A 16,362-nucleotide genomic window follows, 5' to 3' on the forward strand; every position below is an offset into this window, starting at 1 on the left:
ACGTTCCCTTGCTAGTCCCTCCTTCAGTCCCTCCTTTGGGGCACACCCCTGGCTAGGCCTGGCCTTCCAGGGCAGCCTCTTCCCACCCCTTCCCCTGCTTTGGCTTAAAGTGTCACCAAATGCCTCCGGTTCACCCCCTTTGCTTTTAGCCCTCACAGGGGCAGGAGGGACCAAGGCTGTCCCAGAGCTCAGTCTTGAGGTGGCACTGAAGGGGTCTTGGGGGAGCGCAGACTCCCCTACAGACCCTGCTTCATTGGGACTGTTGGCGACAAAGGAAAACCTGTTGGGAAAATGAAGGACTTCTGGTAAGACCTTGATGCAGAAACGAGTGGTGGGGAGACAGGGCTGGGGGCCCTCGGAAACAAAGGTCTGTGTTTTTGCAGTGGTGGTAGGAGGGGAGGAGAGAGAGAGAGACAGAGAGATAGATGAGAGAGTGAGACAGAAAAGAGCCAAAGTGAGAGACAAAAGAGAGACAGAGAAAGAGGGGGAAGAAGGCAACCACCAAAGTGGAGAGGCAGAAAAAGGAGGATGAAAGAAAACAGAGATAAGGATGTAGGTGTAGAAACAGTGAGACAGGTAGGTATGTAGAAAGGGAGACAGAAGAAACAACAGTCTCATGATTGTTTTAGAATAGGAGCTGGAAATACGAGAATTCATTAAATCTCTCAATCGGATTTAATAAAGAAAATGGAAAAAGTAAACTAGACTGAGGACAGGCCACCTGCATTCATCAGGTGTGGCACATTTAAAATAGTGAAGTAGTCCCCATGTGGAGGGACTCCTGTTTGAGTAATTTTTCTTCTCTTCTCTTCAGGAAAATCCCAGTGCTCTTCTTTGTATGCAGCTTCCTGGGACCCTGGGCGTCCGCGGCCGTCAAGCGTCGCCCAAGTAAGAGCCACTGTTTCTAGATTTCAAAATATTCCTTGTTCCTGGAAAGGATCAGGTCGGGCTGTGGCTGAGTGAGGCATTCAGGGTCCTTCACACCCTCCTTCTTCAACCCTGCTTTGGCCATGGGTGTACTCGATAGCCGGTTTTCCATGTTCAGCGCTGCATATGGAAAAGTCCTGGCTGTGATCACAGTTGCGCAGGAAACCTAATGGGTGCTCCAGTGCCTTGCCCTGCACCTACCTGGTTCAGATGGTGATTGGTAATGATGGATGGATAGATGGATGGCGGCCAATAATCTGGGGTCAGGGGACATGTAAAGAGTATTTTTTTTTTATGGAATAATTTTCCATTCCTTTTCAAGTGATTTGAAAGTTTTCTCTCCTGTTTTTTTGTAAGGAAATTTTATTGAGATATAATTGGCATACAATAACTGCAAATATTTAAAGTGTACAATTTGATTTTTTTGTTATAAGTGATGTATATATGGCAATCCCAGTCTCCCAGTTCATCCCCCCCCACCCTCACCACTTTCACCACTTGGTGTCCACATGTTTGTTCTCTACATCTGTGTCTCTATTTCTGCATTGCAAACCAGTAAAAGTATGTTTGATGTACTGAAATGGCTGGGCCAAAGCTGTGTAACTGGAAAATGCTTTTTCTGAAAGGTAGGAAGTGTCTGTCATCAGGTGCGTCTCAGCAGGGCACTGGGGTTGGACAGTTACAAGAAGCCTTCTGTGCTGCTGAAAAAACTGTCCCTCCCTACAACCTTTCACTTGTGTAAGGAGCACCCAATTTTTTCCCCAGGATTTCTCACCCTTCTTGTTGTGATTGAAGGTTTAAGTCTCATGATTCTTTTCTTCTTCTCTTTATTCTTCCCCATTCTAAGATGCTGGTAATAGTCTAGTTGTAAGCCTTATTTGACCTCTTAGATTGGATTTATGAAACTAAATGCATCCTCTATATTTTATTTACGGGTAGTGAATCCTAAGACTTCAGCAACTCCTTTCTCTACTTGACAAAGATGCTTAAGAACTTCACTTTTCAGAAGTCCCATTGAACTGACTCTGGAATCTCTTAGGATTTCTAAAATTTGTGGTGTTTCAAGGAATATTTTCTAGCCCAAACCACCAGAAGATTTCCAAACGTCTAGGCTTCTGACCCTGTGCCATTTAGACCATCATGCAGCTCCAGTTCCAAAAGGAACAAATCCTGCACTTCCCCAAAGGGAATATTTTCCCAACATAAATTATTAAAGCAACTTTGTGCCCTGCCTCCCTTCCAGGATGTGTTGAAGGTGAATAAATTATAATCATAGAGTCATAGAGGTAAAGCCAAATACACTACTTAGAAGTAAGCTGTTTAGTATAATGTACTTTAAATGGTTGCTCGACTCATTATTATTGATATATCCCTATGATCCCTGTAGAAGTTGAGGTGGGATGACATGCTATCTCTTTTGCAGGGTTTCCTGTTAATTCAAATTCTAATGGTGAAAATGAACTCTGTCCAAAGGTCAGGATTGGACAAGATGATTTACCAGGTGAGTATCAGTGTATCATACTGACAAGGCATGCTTTCTATAAACCTACCTGATACATCTTTTATGTGGGAAGGTTGTGGAAAGGAATAAAACCAGTCTCATTTTAGGCTTTTATTTTGCGTTCCCTTTTTAGGGTTTGACTTGATTTCTCAGTTCCAGATAGATAAAGCAGCATCCAGAAGAGCTATCCAGAGGGTAGTGGGATCAACTTCATTACAAGTGGCTTACAAACTGGGAAGTAATGTAGACTTCAGGATTCCAACCAGGTAATATAAAAAAATACTTGATCAAATTATCTGCCTCAAGCACAATTAAAAAAATGAAAACCTATCCAGCGTTAGAGAGTCTTCTCCTGCTCAATGTTTCTTGGATCATGATTTTATTTAAAGATGAAGGAATTTATTTACCTACCTATCTTTAGTACCCAAGTATGTGAATGCTCTTCGTGTTTTCAGTGTGTAATTTACTTTCCATTCCAGGAAAAAAATCACTGAGACTATTATATATTGATTCAGGACATGTTCTTATTACTTTGCTCTCTGTTTTTCTATAATTTGTCTGGTTTTGCCTGAAAGGACCCTCTGTGAAAAGTGCCAAGAGTTTAAGCATAAATTTAACTAGAAACCACCCAGTGGTTAGAAGGCTCACAATGGCGCTGTTCAAGCGTCTTGGTGCTGAAATAGATCGACACATCTCGTTCTTGGCTCCTGGCAGGAACCAAACAAAAACAGAACTAGAATAATGATAACAGAAACAATGGTAGTGATAATGCTTTTTAAAAATCCCGCATCTCCTTCTCTGGAACTAAGCTTTTTCTTCTTTATTTATATTTGAGGTGTTTTAGTGCATGTGTAAGTACTGAGTCCTGCCATTGTTATGACTGAGCTTCAGGGTTTTCAGTTTTATATCATATAAACACCTTAAATGTTTTGATGATAATGGTTGAATGTTTCAGGGCACTGTAAAAAATATAGAATTAAGATTCCTTTGGTATATCAACAAGAAACTTAGGGCTTTGATAGAAATTAAGATGTAAAGGTAAATAATGATTAATTAAGATAGTAAAGGAATATCTTAGAAATGCTAAAGGTTTATAATAATGATTGGCAAATATTTAATATACCAATATAATAATTTTGGTAAAATTAGAATATTCTGATATAGCACCAGGTGGCAGATAGGAATTTATGTCTTGAATGTACTGTATTTTATAAAACAATAATAGTGCACTGTATAAGCTCTTTTTATAGATTTACTAATTAACATCAAATCACATCTTCTTCAGGGGACATTATTATCCATATTTCATGGAGGAGGAAACTGAGGCCAGAAAGTTTAAGTTACTTGCATAAGGTCACAGGGTTAGGAGGTGCTGGGAGGATTGAAACCCAGGCAGAATCATTTCAGAAGCTGTGCTTCTAACCACTATCCCATACTGACCCTGGAAACCAGTCACATTTGGAAAGATTAAAGGCGTAGTAACAGCCATTGACTTTTTTTCTTATATTTTCTTTTCAGGTACAGAAGTGCTAGATGTGTTCTTAAATAAGCTTTAGAGTACTTTGGCTTTTCTTTCTTTAATAAAATAATTAAGCATAACACAGGACCCTCAATGCTGACCCAACTTTCTCCTCAGAAATTTAAGGTACAATCTGGACTGTCATTAACTCTAAGTTCAGAGGTTGATAAACTTGAGGCCATGCAGCTTTTCTACCTCCTGCTTGTCTTTGTTTCTGTTTTTCTCTAAGTTCCTAGAGCAATCACAAAATATTTTTTGCAGGCTACAACCAATGTCCTGTATTTTCTATCTCTTTGACTCCCTGCCCCCACAAAGACTAAAGGCTCTTGTTTTACTGGTAAGACTTATTAAGGTATGAAGAAAGAAGGAGGAAGGAAGTAGAAGAGAGTAGCAGAAAGAAATAAAAAGAGAAGGAGGCTGAGATAGATGTAGTCCCTTGGGCAAGTTGCTTAGACTGTCTTTGATTCAGTTCTCTCAGTTTAAAATTAGGAATAAAAATAACAATGCCACTGGGTTGTCATGAAGAGTAAGTATTCATACATGGAGAGTACTTGAATAGAGCCTGGTACACAGGTATTGGTGACGTGTTTACTGTAAGTGGTGGAGAGCACTAGAGGTGAGAGGTGCAGATGGGGTGCTTTCACCTTAATGGGTTCTTTCTTTTTGAACTGCCAAGTTCTACTCACTCAAGAGAGACAGGGACTGGAATTGCTCTCAAACCATGCATGCAGTAGACTGACTTGTTTTTTAAGGGAGTCTGTGCAGGAGAATATAGGCTCTGAAGGAGTGACAGGAACTATTAGCAGGATCTTCGTGGGAGGAAGAGTATGGCACATGGAGCTAATGTGATAGAGTCACAATTTATCCTTATTTATGTTTTCACTTTTAAAAAAATATTAGGAGCCACATAATTTTGGTGCTTTTTATTCTTTATTTTAAGCATAAGAGTTTCACATTCTCAACTAGTACTTCAAAAGTGTTTGTTTGCAGTAACAAATACAATCCTTAGCTTTTCTTTGGGTTAAGGTCATAAACAAATGTTCCAAGGTTCAAAGACTTCTTATCTTTTATTCAAAACCTATGGTTCTCCATTTAAGGTATTCTGTGCAGATTGTAACATAATGAAATAAATCATTTATAGATTCAGTGTCTTTTAAATTATGTATGCTGTCAAGTCTACTTATTGATGCGCATAGCATATTTGCAAGAAAAGAATCTCAGTTGTTCAAAAAAGAAAAGGGACTGACTGTTCTATAAATTAAACTTGTGAGGACTTTTAAGTGGCCTTAGGTGTATACAAATACATACATATACGTATTTAAACACTAAAAGGAGTTTTCTTTTCTCACCATGTTTCTCCTCTTATCACTCTCCTCTTACCTCTTACTGTTTGAAAGATTAATAACATTAACCTAGTTTGAAAGATTAATAACATGCTAGTCCTGATTATATCTGTTTGAAAGATTAATAATGTGCTAGTCCTGATTATATCTGTATAGACACACAAACACACCTTATATTCACATAAATGGAGAAAGAGAGATGGATACTCTCAACTTAATATGTCTATAAATGACTTCTTCTTCTAGCAACCCCAACCACCTCTAATTTTTAAAAAGTTTTTGCCATCATGTGACCAAGTCAGAAGCAAATGACATTTTGTTATATCCTACCTTCAACATAATCTCTTTATTCATTTAGCAGGAAAGTTTGGATGAAGCACAAAATGGGAGAGATCCCTCAGTCAACCTCATAATGTCTTTGCAAAGAAGTCATGTGGGGATGTTTCTGTGATTTCTAGAATCAAAACAAATAGACTTGTTTTTCCTAGGGACTGATGAAATTCTACAGCATTGCTCAGTGAATCTTTAAACAAATATATAGGTGACACAGATAGGTTTTTAAAAAGCAGAAAATTAATGCTTTAAGGAAGAGAAGATAAAACATTAGGGATTATCTTCCTTCTTAGAAAAATTCACACCACAACAATAATTATTTTGGACTCCCCACAAAACTCTTTAAGTGTCTAGTTAAATTCAGATCATTGATTGGAAAGAATACTCCAAAAAAAAAAAAAAAGAAATTATAATTTAAAAGGATACTTGCCAAATTTCACCATTGAATAAAACTTTTAAAACTTATCTCCTAGTTCCAAATTAATTGAGGTTGGTTAAATGAAATGTACAAACTTCCATAAGGTTTTGTAATTACACAGAAGGCTATATCTTAAACTGTCATTAGTGAACCTCAGTTTCTTCTCTAGAAGATCTTCTGGAATAAGTGTATTCTGAAAATTATGAAGTCAAAGAAATATGAAAAACAGAATCTATATTAAAAACAAAATAAATATGTTAGACATCCTTATTCTGGGAAAATAGGATAGTAAATAGTTCTTGTGTATGTTTTTTTCCTCTTTAGCTCCAAACTGAATATTTTTAAATGTACATATTTCAATCTCCTGTACTCTTAACAGACATAAAATATATTTAGCAAATTGAAAGCTTTGCAATAAGAATAATAAACATCACCAGCAATCAGTTAAAAATATGAACTGAAAATTGAATTCACCCAGTGTTATAAATAAAAACTAAAGTCATATTAGAAAATAATGGCTAAAGAGGTACTTGGATAATAAAAGAGTACTCAGATGAAGTTTCACATTTTTGTTATTCTTATAAAACTAACAAAGCAATGGCATTTTTTGACATAGTTGACCTATTTTATTGAATATTTGCAGTGAAATGTTATATATTTGCTTATCCTATTATAAAGGATGATACAATTTTATAGTTAAAGTCAAAGGAAAGATAGAAAATCATAGCGAGTTGAACATTTTCACTTACAGCTAAACATTTGGGGCTGAGGAATTTTTGGTTTAGAAAATTTTGACTTCAACAATACCTTTTAAGGTAACTGGCACAGCACATACGCTAATACAATAAATTTTTATGTTATTCATACTAGTTTGTAACAAACTAAACCAGTATCCACTTAGCTATTTCTGCTTGCCTTTTCTTCTTTACACAAGAAAGGAGCTATAAAACCTGACCTGAAGGAAGGTTATTTAGGACTTTGAATTCTGGTCCATAACTCTTCAAACAAAATTAATTGGCATCTAGTTTTCCTGGAATTTCTCCTTTGCTTAGGAATTTTTCTATGCTTATAAGGAGGAAGGTGGAAGGAAATAAACTTTAAGACTTTGAAGGTAATGTTGTAAAGATGATGTTTACATTTAGTGTGTTCTGATTTTTAAAAGTTTGGTCTTCAGCTTTTAGCCACTTAGCTTCAAGAAAAGAAGACCCAGGTAGCTGGTGTAGCTCCAGATGGCCGCCTCCACAGAGACGGGGGATGCAGGAGGGACACTGATATCTTAGGCAGCCACTTAGATCAGTAAAGGAAGGGGCCACGATATCGATCTAGCTGGAAGATTGAGGAACAACTGGGTTGGAGTAGAGAAATAAAAACTGGTCACCTTTCCCTTGTCACATGTCCAGTGACAAGCAACCAGCTGCTACTTTAACATCATACTTTTGAAGTCCCTGGGAAAGACAAACATGTTCGGTGTGAAGGGGCATCTCATGTCTGCAAGTGACTGATTCTCAAAATACTTATGTGAGTCTAAGTTATCCTTGGGGAGGGGAAAATCCAAGCAATTATGGAGATAACAAATAATGCTAACATATTATGTTAAAATAAAATTTCAAGCACCCGCTTTAATTAGAGGGTGTCATAAGCTGCTAGAGCTGATTTGGATTCCAAATGATCTCTTTTCTCATTTGTGGAAGAATACTGCCCAGAACTTTGCAAGAGTGTGTTTTTTGGCAGAATGTGTTTTTTGAGGTGGAATTGCTGAACAGTAGCTCTTTAGGTAGCTTAAATAGTAATATTGTTAGAATTATGTGGCATTTGGAAACACTCCTTAGCTATGAGGGAGGCTTTTCTTTTTTAATGTGTATTTTAAGATGAAGCATTAATGTACATGAATGAACTTCAGTGAAGGTCTTTATGAACAGTCATAAAAAAACAACTAGTACATGGTTTTCCACACTGTGGCCTTTCTGTAGGTCTAGAATCTAAAAAAGCATAATTAGGAAATATGGTAATACACCTGGGTACAGAAAACAAGATTTATATTTACTGTTTTAAAATTTTACTCAGGCAATTATATCCCAGTGGGCTGCCTGAAGAATACTCCTTTCTAACCACTTTCCGGATGACTGGAAGCACACTTGAAAAGAATTGGAACATTTGGCAGATTCAGGATGCCTCGGGGAAGGAGCAAGTTGGCGTGAAGATTAATGGCCAAACAAAATCTGTTGCATTTTCATATAAGGGACTGGACGGAAGTCTCCAAACTGCAGCCTTTTCGAATTTGCCCTCCTTGTTTGATTCCCAGTGGCATAAGATCATGATTGGTGTGGAAAGGAGCACTGCAACTCTTTTTGTTGACTGCAACAGGATTGAGTCCTTACCTATAAAGCCAAGAGGCCAAATCAATATCGATGGCTTTGCTGTGCTGGGAAAACTTGTGGATAATCCTCAAGTTTCTGTTCCGGTAAGTATACAACCACACCCTATGTGAGAGTAAAACAAACGCAGACTGGTGAAAATTAATACCTCAGACATCTTTAAAAATCATCCAAATGTCTTAAACAATGGGCAGTTATTCATCTTTAAAAGTCATTCAAGCAGTTTTGCAAAATACCTCCAGTGCCTCTTTTGAGTGGCGCATTTGCCAGGTAGAATGGGGAATCAGAGCAAGTTGAGTAGATGATTCCTCATCCCGAGGAGCTTAAACTACTTGAGAGATGCTACATGCCCCCCTGGAGCACCCAGAATCCTTTGAGACAACTTGAAAGAAACCCATAAGGGTGTGGTACCTACTGTGTATCAATAACCAATGAGAATACTCAGAATTGAGGTTAAGATGAGTGGTGGATTCAGTTAGTCATGAATCCCATGCTTCTCAGAAGCAATGAACCTTGAAATGGAAGGATCTGAATAGGTAAGAGGAGGAGAAAGTATATTCCAGCTGAGTGAAAGAGCATTAAAGGAAAAAGAGGTAGAGAATAAGTAGGCACATTCAAAGATCTGGAGCCTGGCTGGTTTGGATCAAATGCGTATGTGAAAATGTGAGTGAGTGTGTGTGAAGGGGCAGTGAGTGGGGGTAAGGGATACTAACTGGGGGTGTGGGAGAGGTGAGGTTGGGAAGCTATATGGTATCTGGCCCACAAGACTGAAAATCATGTAGATGGGACAATATTTCTTTATTTAGAATCAGGCCTTGCATGATATATCATGAAAGTAAAGGATTTTAGAGCTCTGTTCATGATTTTGCTGTAGACACTCATGGATATAAAGGCAAGAAATTGTATAATAAGACAATAATTGTGCCAACTAGTACCATATAGTTCTATCATTTTGAATCGTTTTGAGTTTAAACTTTCACTGAGCTATCCTTTAAAAGGATGTTTCATAATACTGTTACAGGAATTTAAAAACTATATCTTATAGGGCAAGTGATCTGTTGGAAAAAACTAAAGAAATTTAGAGCTCAGTAAATAAACGATTGATGCCTGCCCTTCTCTCCCTCGTACAGAGCTGTTAAATTCTAGTCACAGAACTCATATCATGGAGTGTAGCAGAGGTGACACAATGATTTTGAATGGTCCGTGTGCATTTGTCCAAAGAAAGAAAGGTTACCGGGCATCTCAGTAATGGAACTGTTCAAATAACAATTTTCAAGGGAAGAATTGTGATTAGTGTGAAGGGTAGTGTGAAATTTCTATATTCTGTGATGGACAGGAAGCAATTTGTAACTGCTCTGGCTTGTAGGCACTTGAGGAAGTATTTCTCCAACTAACAAGTTATCACGCCTTTAGTGGCTGGGTTAGAAAGCAAATAGGACCACCATTGTGCCATCTTGAAATTTTGGACAGGAAGATCTTTGCAATGGTACTGGGGTGGCTTTCAGACAACACAAGCTCTGCCACGTCTGTGTCATTTCTGGACTGTGGGTGAGGGGAAGGAGACCTTAGGGTATGTCCTCACTGTGATGAATATTAATCAAGTACGTGTATTATTGATTTATTAATTCACTGTTTTTGAAAAACATGTCGAGTCATTGTAATTCTGAATTCTGCATGCTAGGATGCTATTAAGTTGACTGACGGCCAGAGCGGTAAAATCTCAGTATTACTTCATTATGTTATCGTCTAGCCAATCATGTTACAACTGACTGGAGATTGTCTGCCAAGTGTAATCTCACATCACAGTGGAGACCAGTTAGGACCAGTTACCTTTGATTTTATTCTGCTGTGTTTAGGAATGCAACAAAGACCCCGGCAGGCAGTGTTACATTACACTTTTGGTCCACCAAGGAGCTTTTCAAAGTCAGCACACTGTTCATGTTAAAAATATTGGAAATAGGCATGAACAATGTTTTTTCTTCGTACTGGATTCTGACTCCGTCATGAGGAAATACAAAAGAGACTTGAGCTTAAGATCTCATTAAAGTTCCATGTTTGATGATGTGGTGGTGGTGGCGGTGACAGCGACTAAAATAAACCAAGGTCACAGGCCAGAAATTTCCTACTTACATCCAAGGACAGACTGTGACAATGTCAAACTCAAATTTGTCACCAAAACGTATTCCTCAATTTTTACCCTGTGTAAGACAAAGAAGTAGAAAACTCTATGTAAGTAAATTCCATTTATGCTTTTTTAGCATCTTAGTTGCCCTAAAATACCAATTTAAAGTTTAAAAAATGCATTTGCTTTCATTAACTTACAACAGTTTCATAGGCTAGCAAGCACAGATAGGATTAACTCCATTTTTCAGCTGAAGAAGTGACCTCATGTAGGTTTCTTGGCTTGTAAGAAACAGTGTTAGTGCATAAAATTTCTAATCTTCCTTATTTTCTTTATGCAAACTAACTTTCCTTTGAGAAGAATAGAAATATATGTAACCACGTATCTTTCCTTATAAGGCATCTCATTATTCTCATTTTGGAAGGTATTCGTGATTTGCATAGTTTTTTCAGAATTTGCTTTGCAGGACAAATAAAACACAAATTTTTTAAAAGAAGGAAGATTGTACAGTATAAAACACGTCCTTAGACATTGGTCCTGCTTGTTATTTATTTAGGGAGCTTTTGTTTTGTGCCTCTATATTGGGTGTACAGAGTTAAACAAGTTGCAGATCTTGTTCTCCCGGGCTCTGGGAGGGTGAATGGTTGAGGTGAGTAAACAATGACAGTGTAACACCATAAGGACAGGGAAAGTGCATGGAGACACAGGGAAAAGGCTCCTCACTCCAATCAGGGCAGGGAGGCATGGGAGTGAAGTCCAAGGATGTTACCTAAGGGAGGTGGCCTTTGAGAGGAATCCTGGGGGTGAATAGAATCACCCAGGAGAAGATGAAGTCCAGTGTCCTAGGAAAAGGAACTCTCATGTGGGAATTCGCATGTTTGTGAATTCTTCCCTTTCCTGGCTTTATTGGTTTTCCTACACTGCTCCTCACTCTTCTAGACTAAGAATAGTCAAATACTCATACAAGTCCCCAGACAAACCCAAATGCCCATGAGTTGTCCCTACGCCCTTGTTTTAATTTTGTGGCCTAAGATCTTCTCGCGTTGGCTAAAATCTGAAGCTGCTGTCCATTACTGAAGTGACTACTTGTCTCTTGGGAGACTTACAGAGTGGTGAACAGTGGTATCTGCATTTTCTGAGTGATAGAAGACATGTACTGATAAGGCACTTTTCTTTTGATTTGGAGACAGCAAATGCTCAGGATTACTTGTGAGAAATTTTAAATTAAAATGAAATGTGCCAAGAGCATGAAAGCAACAAGTAACAGTGTATTTTTCCATTTTTCTTCATGAAATTAGATAATCCTTGACACTCCACAGTAATTGGATACTTTTCTCAGGATCAGCACTTGCTTTTCTTTAGTAAAGCAAATCCTTTCTAAAGGTATTAACAGATGTCGAAAGGTAGCCCTAGGAACTGCATGATAAAAATGCAGTGGCAAACAGCACTTGAAGGCGTACTGACGCTTAGAGACTCATTTATATTGTGCTTGTTTGTGACTTCTCTCGATCTAGCCCATCTTTTGTCTCTTTCCCATTTCTAAATTGGAAAAGGAAACCAATTTCAAGAGGTTTTCGTAAGGCTTGCAGGACAGCTGCTCACATGCTCTACAACTCAAACACCTTCGCATCATTCACGGTTATTCAGTGGGCTTGGAGCATTTATATTTTCCCAATGTACTGCTATAATACATAGTTTGATTTCAAAGCAATAAATTCCATATTTTCTGTTCACCTTTGTGCCCGTATTTTAGGCTGGAGCCATTTATTTCACTGCAAAGCTCAGTTTCCTGGCAGCATACCATAAAAATATGTTATTTTATGGCAGGTTCTTTATTGTTTGCTGTCAGCATGATTCCCCGGGAGAGTTATTTGGTACAGCTCTATTAGAAAACATAGTTAGCCTTTCTACCTTTTCAGGGATGTACACTAGGGCCTTGGGCTTGCTTGAGGGAAGATGAAAGCGTATGTGGCTTTATAAATACACGATTCAAACTCTACCTTTTTACCTATGCTTGTTCTGAATAAACCAATGCAGAACATGGTTAATCAGACAGAGGACTGCTTTTAAGATAATATTTCAAATGTGTTGCTCTATGTTATTTTTGTTAAGTTCAGAGAAACTGTGAGAACAAATATTATAGAAAGAACCAGCAAAACTCGTGATGGAGAAGCTATGTCCTTCTCTACCCCACAGAATTAAATCATACTAACTTCCCAGTGAAAAAACAAAGTTTTATGAATGATAACATGGGAAAAATAACTTATGAGGCTGTGATTAATTTTATTTCTGGCATTTGAGGATTATTGTAGGAAAGTTATGTTTTCAGTGATTTAAGAAATGCCTGTCTACTGTGCAAAATTAGATCTAAACTATTGTTTGCTTATTATGTTTTTTTGACAAGTACTTTTGACAAATACTCTTTCACTTGGAAGTACTAAATAAATACAAAAGAAATGGTAGTGTTATCTGTACATATCCATAGAAAATACTTTTTATAACACTTTGGTGTGATTTTATCACATTATTTTTGAACGCTGACTGTCACTTTTTGGGAGATAAAACCTAGCCTGCTACACTGTAGATCATATTCACAACATCAGCTAGATTTTCCACTAGGTGGCAATAAAACAAGAAGAACACACAAAAAAAGAGCTGCTAACACAGGAGGAGCCATGATAGGGGCTGAGCACAACTAGAGTAAAAATTAAATGATGGCCAAACTTGCTTTTCATGGAAAATTGAAAATACAAAAATTTTTATTTGCCTCAGGTATGCCCGGACTGCTGCAATTAAAAAAATCAGTGTTATAGTATTTCCATTGTTCTTACAATGTATACAGGCTAAGATCATAAAGAAATCTTTGTTATGTAGACCAGCTGGCTAGAAGGCAAGAGGTTAATTCAGTGTCATTTTTCCTTCTCTTCATGTTAATCTCTGTGTGGTTAGTTTCTTTGGTTACAACATGGTGTCCATAGAATCACAGGCTTTCAAAGCTATAGGAAACTAAGTCTATGTAGTTCAAACCTCTCAGTTTATACATGAAGAAATGGAAACCCAGGCAGGGGAAGGGGCTTGCCCTAAGTTGTAATCAAACCAGAAGACAAATACTATCAATACTTTCTTTGTTATATTTCTTATCCATTTCTATGTGTTTATTTATTAACATTAAACAACAATTTACTAAACATCTGCTAAGTTATAGGCAGAAATGTACAGCTGCAACGGTGCTTACATTCATTCTAGGGAGAGGAGACAGACACAGATGACTAAATGAATACATTTATAGTATGCTAGGTGGTCATAAATGCTATAGAGAAACAAGAAGAAAATTGGAGTGCCTGGAAAGAGGGCCACTTTGAGAAAAGAACATTTAGCAGAAACCTGAAGGAGTTGGGGGAATTAGCACATATATACTGTCTGGAGGAGGAGGATTACAAGAAGAGAGATGAGTTAAAGGGACTGGTGTTAAGTGTTGTTGGCTGTGTTTGAGGAGAACATGGAGACCAGTGTGGCTGGGATGAGATGGAGAGAAGCAGGGCATGAGGCTGGAGAGGTACCATGATGTGAGGGTGGGGACCTGTGTTAGCATGCTGGCTTTCGTGCCACGTGTAAGATGGAAAGCCATCAGATAGGTTTGGATAGATGAGCAACATATTCTCCTCTTTTAATGCATCTCTTTGGCTGAGTTTTGACAATATATTGTAGGGGGAGAAAAGGACACAGCATTTATGGGCATCTTAAGAGGAGATTTTTTTTTTTTGAAGTATAGTTGATTTGCAATATTGTATTAGTTCCAGGTGTACAGCATAGTGATTTAGTTTTTTTCTCAGATTATAGTCCATTATAGGTTATTATAAGATGTTGGATATTATTCCCTGTGCTATGCAGTAAACCCTTGTTGCTTATCTACTTATGTATAGTAGCTTTTTTTTTTTAAAGATTTATTATTTACTTATTTATTTAGTTTTATTTTTGGCTGCTTTGGGTCTTCGTTGCTGTGCAGGGGCTTTCTCTAGTTGTGGTGAGTGGGCGTTCCCCGTTGCTGTGGTGTGCTGGTTTCTCAGTGTGGTGGCTTCTCTTGTGGAGCACGGGCTCTAGGTGCATGAGCTTCAGTAGTTGCGGCACATAGGCTCAGTAGTTGTGGCTCAAGGGCTTAGTTGCTCTGTGGTATGTGGAATCTTCCCGGCCCAGGGATCAAACCCACGTCCCCTGCATTGGCAGGTGGATTCTTAACCACTGTGCCACTAGGGAAACCCTATAGTAGTTTTTAATATGTTAACCTCATACTCCTAATTTCTTTCTCCTCCCTGCCTCCCCCTTGGGTAACCATAAGTTTGTTTTCTATGTCTTTCAGTCTGTTTCCATTTTGTATATAGCTTCATTTGTATTATCTTTTAGATTCCACATAAAAGTTATGTCATATAGCATCTGTCTTTTTTTGTCTGACTTACTTCACCAAGCATAACATTCTCTAGGTCCATCCACATTGCTATAAATGGCAAAATTTCATTCTTTTTATGGCTGAGTAATATTCCATTGTATATATTCACCACATCTTCTTAAGCCAGTTGTCTGTTGATGGACACTTGGGTTGTTTCCATGTCTTGACTATTGTAAATAGTGCTGCTAGGAACACTGGGGCGCATGTATTTTTTTCAAATTGGAGCTTTCATTTTATCTGGGTACATACCTAGGAGTGGGATTGCTGGATCACATGGTAGTTCTATTTTTAGTTTTTAAAGGAAACTCCACATTGTTTTCCTTAGTGGCTGCACCAATTTATGTTCCCACCAACAGTGTACATGGGTTTCTTTTTCTCCACACCCTCTCCAGCATATATTATTTACAGACTTTTTGATGGTAGCCATTCTGACCTGTGTGAGGTATACTTCATTGTGATTTTGATTTGCATTTCTCTAATAATTAGCAATGCTGAGTGTCTTTTCATGTGCCTGTTGGCCATCTGTATGTCTGTTTGGAAAAATGTCTATCTAGGTCTTCTGCCCACTTTTAGATTGAGTCATTTTGTGTTTTTTCTGATATTGAGTTGTATGAACTGTTTGTCTACTTTGGATATTAACCCCTTGTCAGTTGCATTCTTTGCCAATATTCTCTACCATTCTGTAGATTGTCTTTTCATTCTATTGATGATTTCCTTTGCTGTACAAAAGCTTCTAAGTTTGATTAGGTCCCATCTGTTGATTTTTGCTTTTATTTCTTTTGCCTTGGGAGAGCTATCTAAGAAAACACTGCTATGATTTATGTCAAAGAATGTTCTGGCTATGTTCTCTTCTAGGAGTTTTATGGCTTCAGGCATTACAATTAGGTCTTTAAATCATTTTGAGTTTATTTTTGTAGCTGGTGTGAGTGAATGTTCTAATTTCATTGATTTACATGTAGCTGTCTAGCTTTCCCAGCATCACTTCCCAGCATCCCAGACTGTCTTTTCTTCATTTATAGTCTTGCCTACTTTGTTAAAGATTAATTGATCATTAATTGGTTTATTTCTGAGCTCTCTATTCTATTGCATTGATCTATGTGTCTGTTTTTGTGCCCATACCACACTGTTTTTATTACTGTAGCTTTGCAGTGTAGTCTGAAGTCTGGAAGGGTGCTATCTCCAACTTTGTTTTCTTTTCTCAACATTGATTTGGGAATTCTGCATCTTTTATGGTTCCATATAAATTTTAGGGTTATTTATTCTACTTCTGTGAAAAATGTCATGGGTATTTTGATAGGGATCACATTAAATCTGTAGATTGCTTTGGGCAGTACAGCCATTTTTCTTTTTTGTATGCCCATTTTAACTATATTAATTTTT

The 16,362-nt window shown here is 37.8% G+C and overlaps 1 protein-coding gene across 1 annotated transcript in view; it reads left to right on the plus strand.

The window, feature by feature from the left end:
* Positions 1-258: 258 nt before the first annotated feature.
* The window catches only part of COL9A1 (collagen type IX alpha 1 chain), a 93,415-nt gene continuing 77,311 nt past the window's right edge, over positions 259-16,362 (plus strand). Inside the window, exons 1-5 of the mRNA XM_057739581.1 lie at positions 259-305; positions 815-888; positions 2,351-2,428; positions 2,562-2,694; positions 8,106-8,502. Coding sequence (XP_057595564.1) covers positions 292-305; positions 815-888; positions 2,351-2,428; positions 2,562-2,694; positions 8,106-8,502 — 696 coding nt within the window. The 5' untranslated portion in view covers positions 259-291. The remainder of the gene's footprint in view (positions 306-814; positions 889-2,350; positions 2,429-2,561; positions 2,695-8,105; positions 8,503-16,362) is intronic.

Source organism: Hippopotamus amphibius, chromosome 6 (genome assembly GCF_030028045.1).
Source record: "Hippopotamus amphibius kiboko isolate mHipAmp2 chromosome 6, mHipAmp2.hap2, whole genome shotgun sequence".
In the NCBI taxonomy this organism is placed as follows: domain Eukaryota; kingdom Metazoa; phylum Chordata; class Mammalia; order Artiodactyla; family Hippopotamidae; genus Hippopotamus; species Hippopotamus amphibius.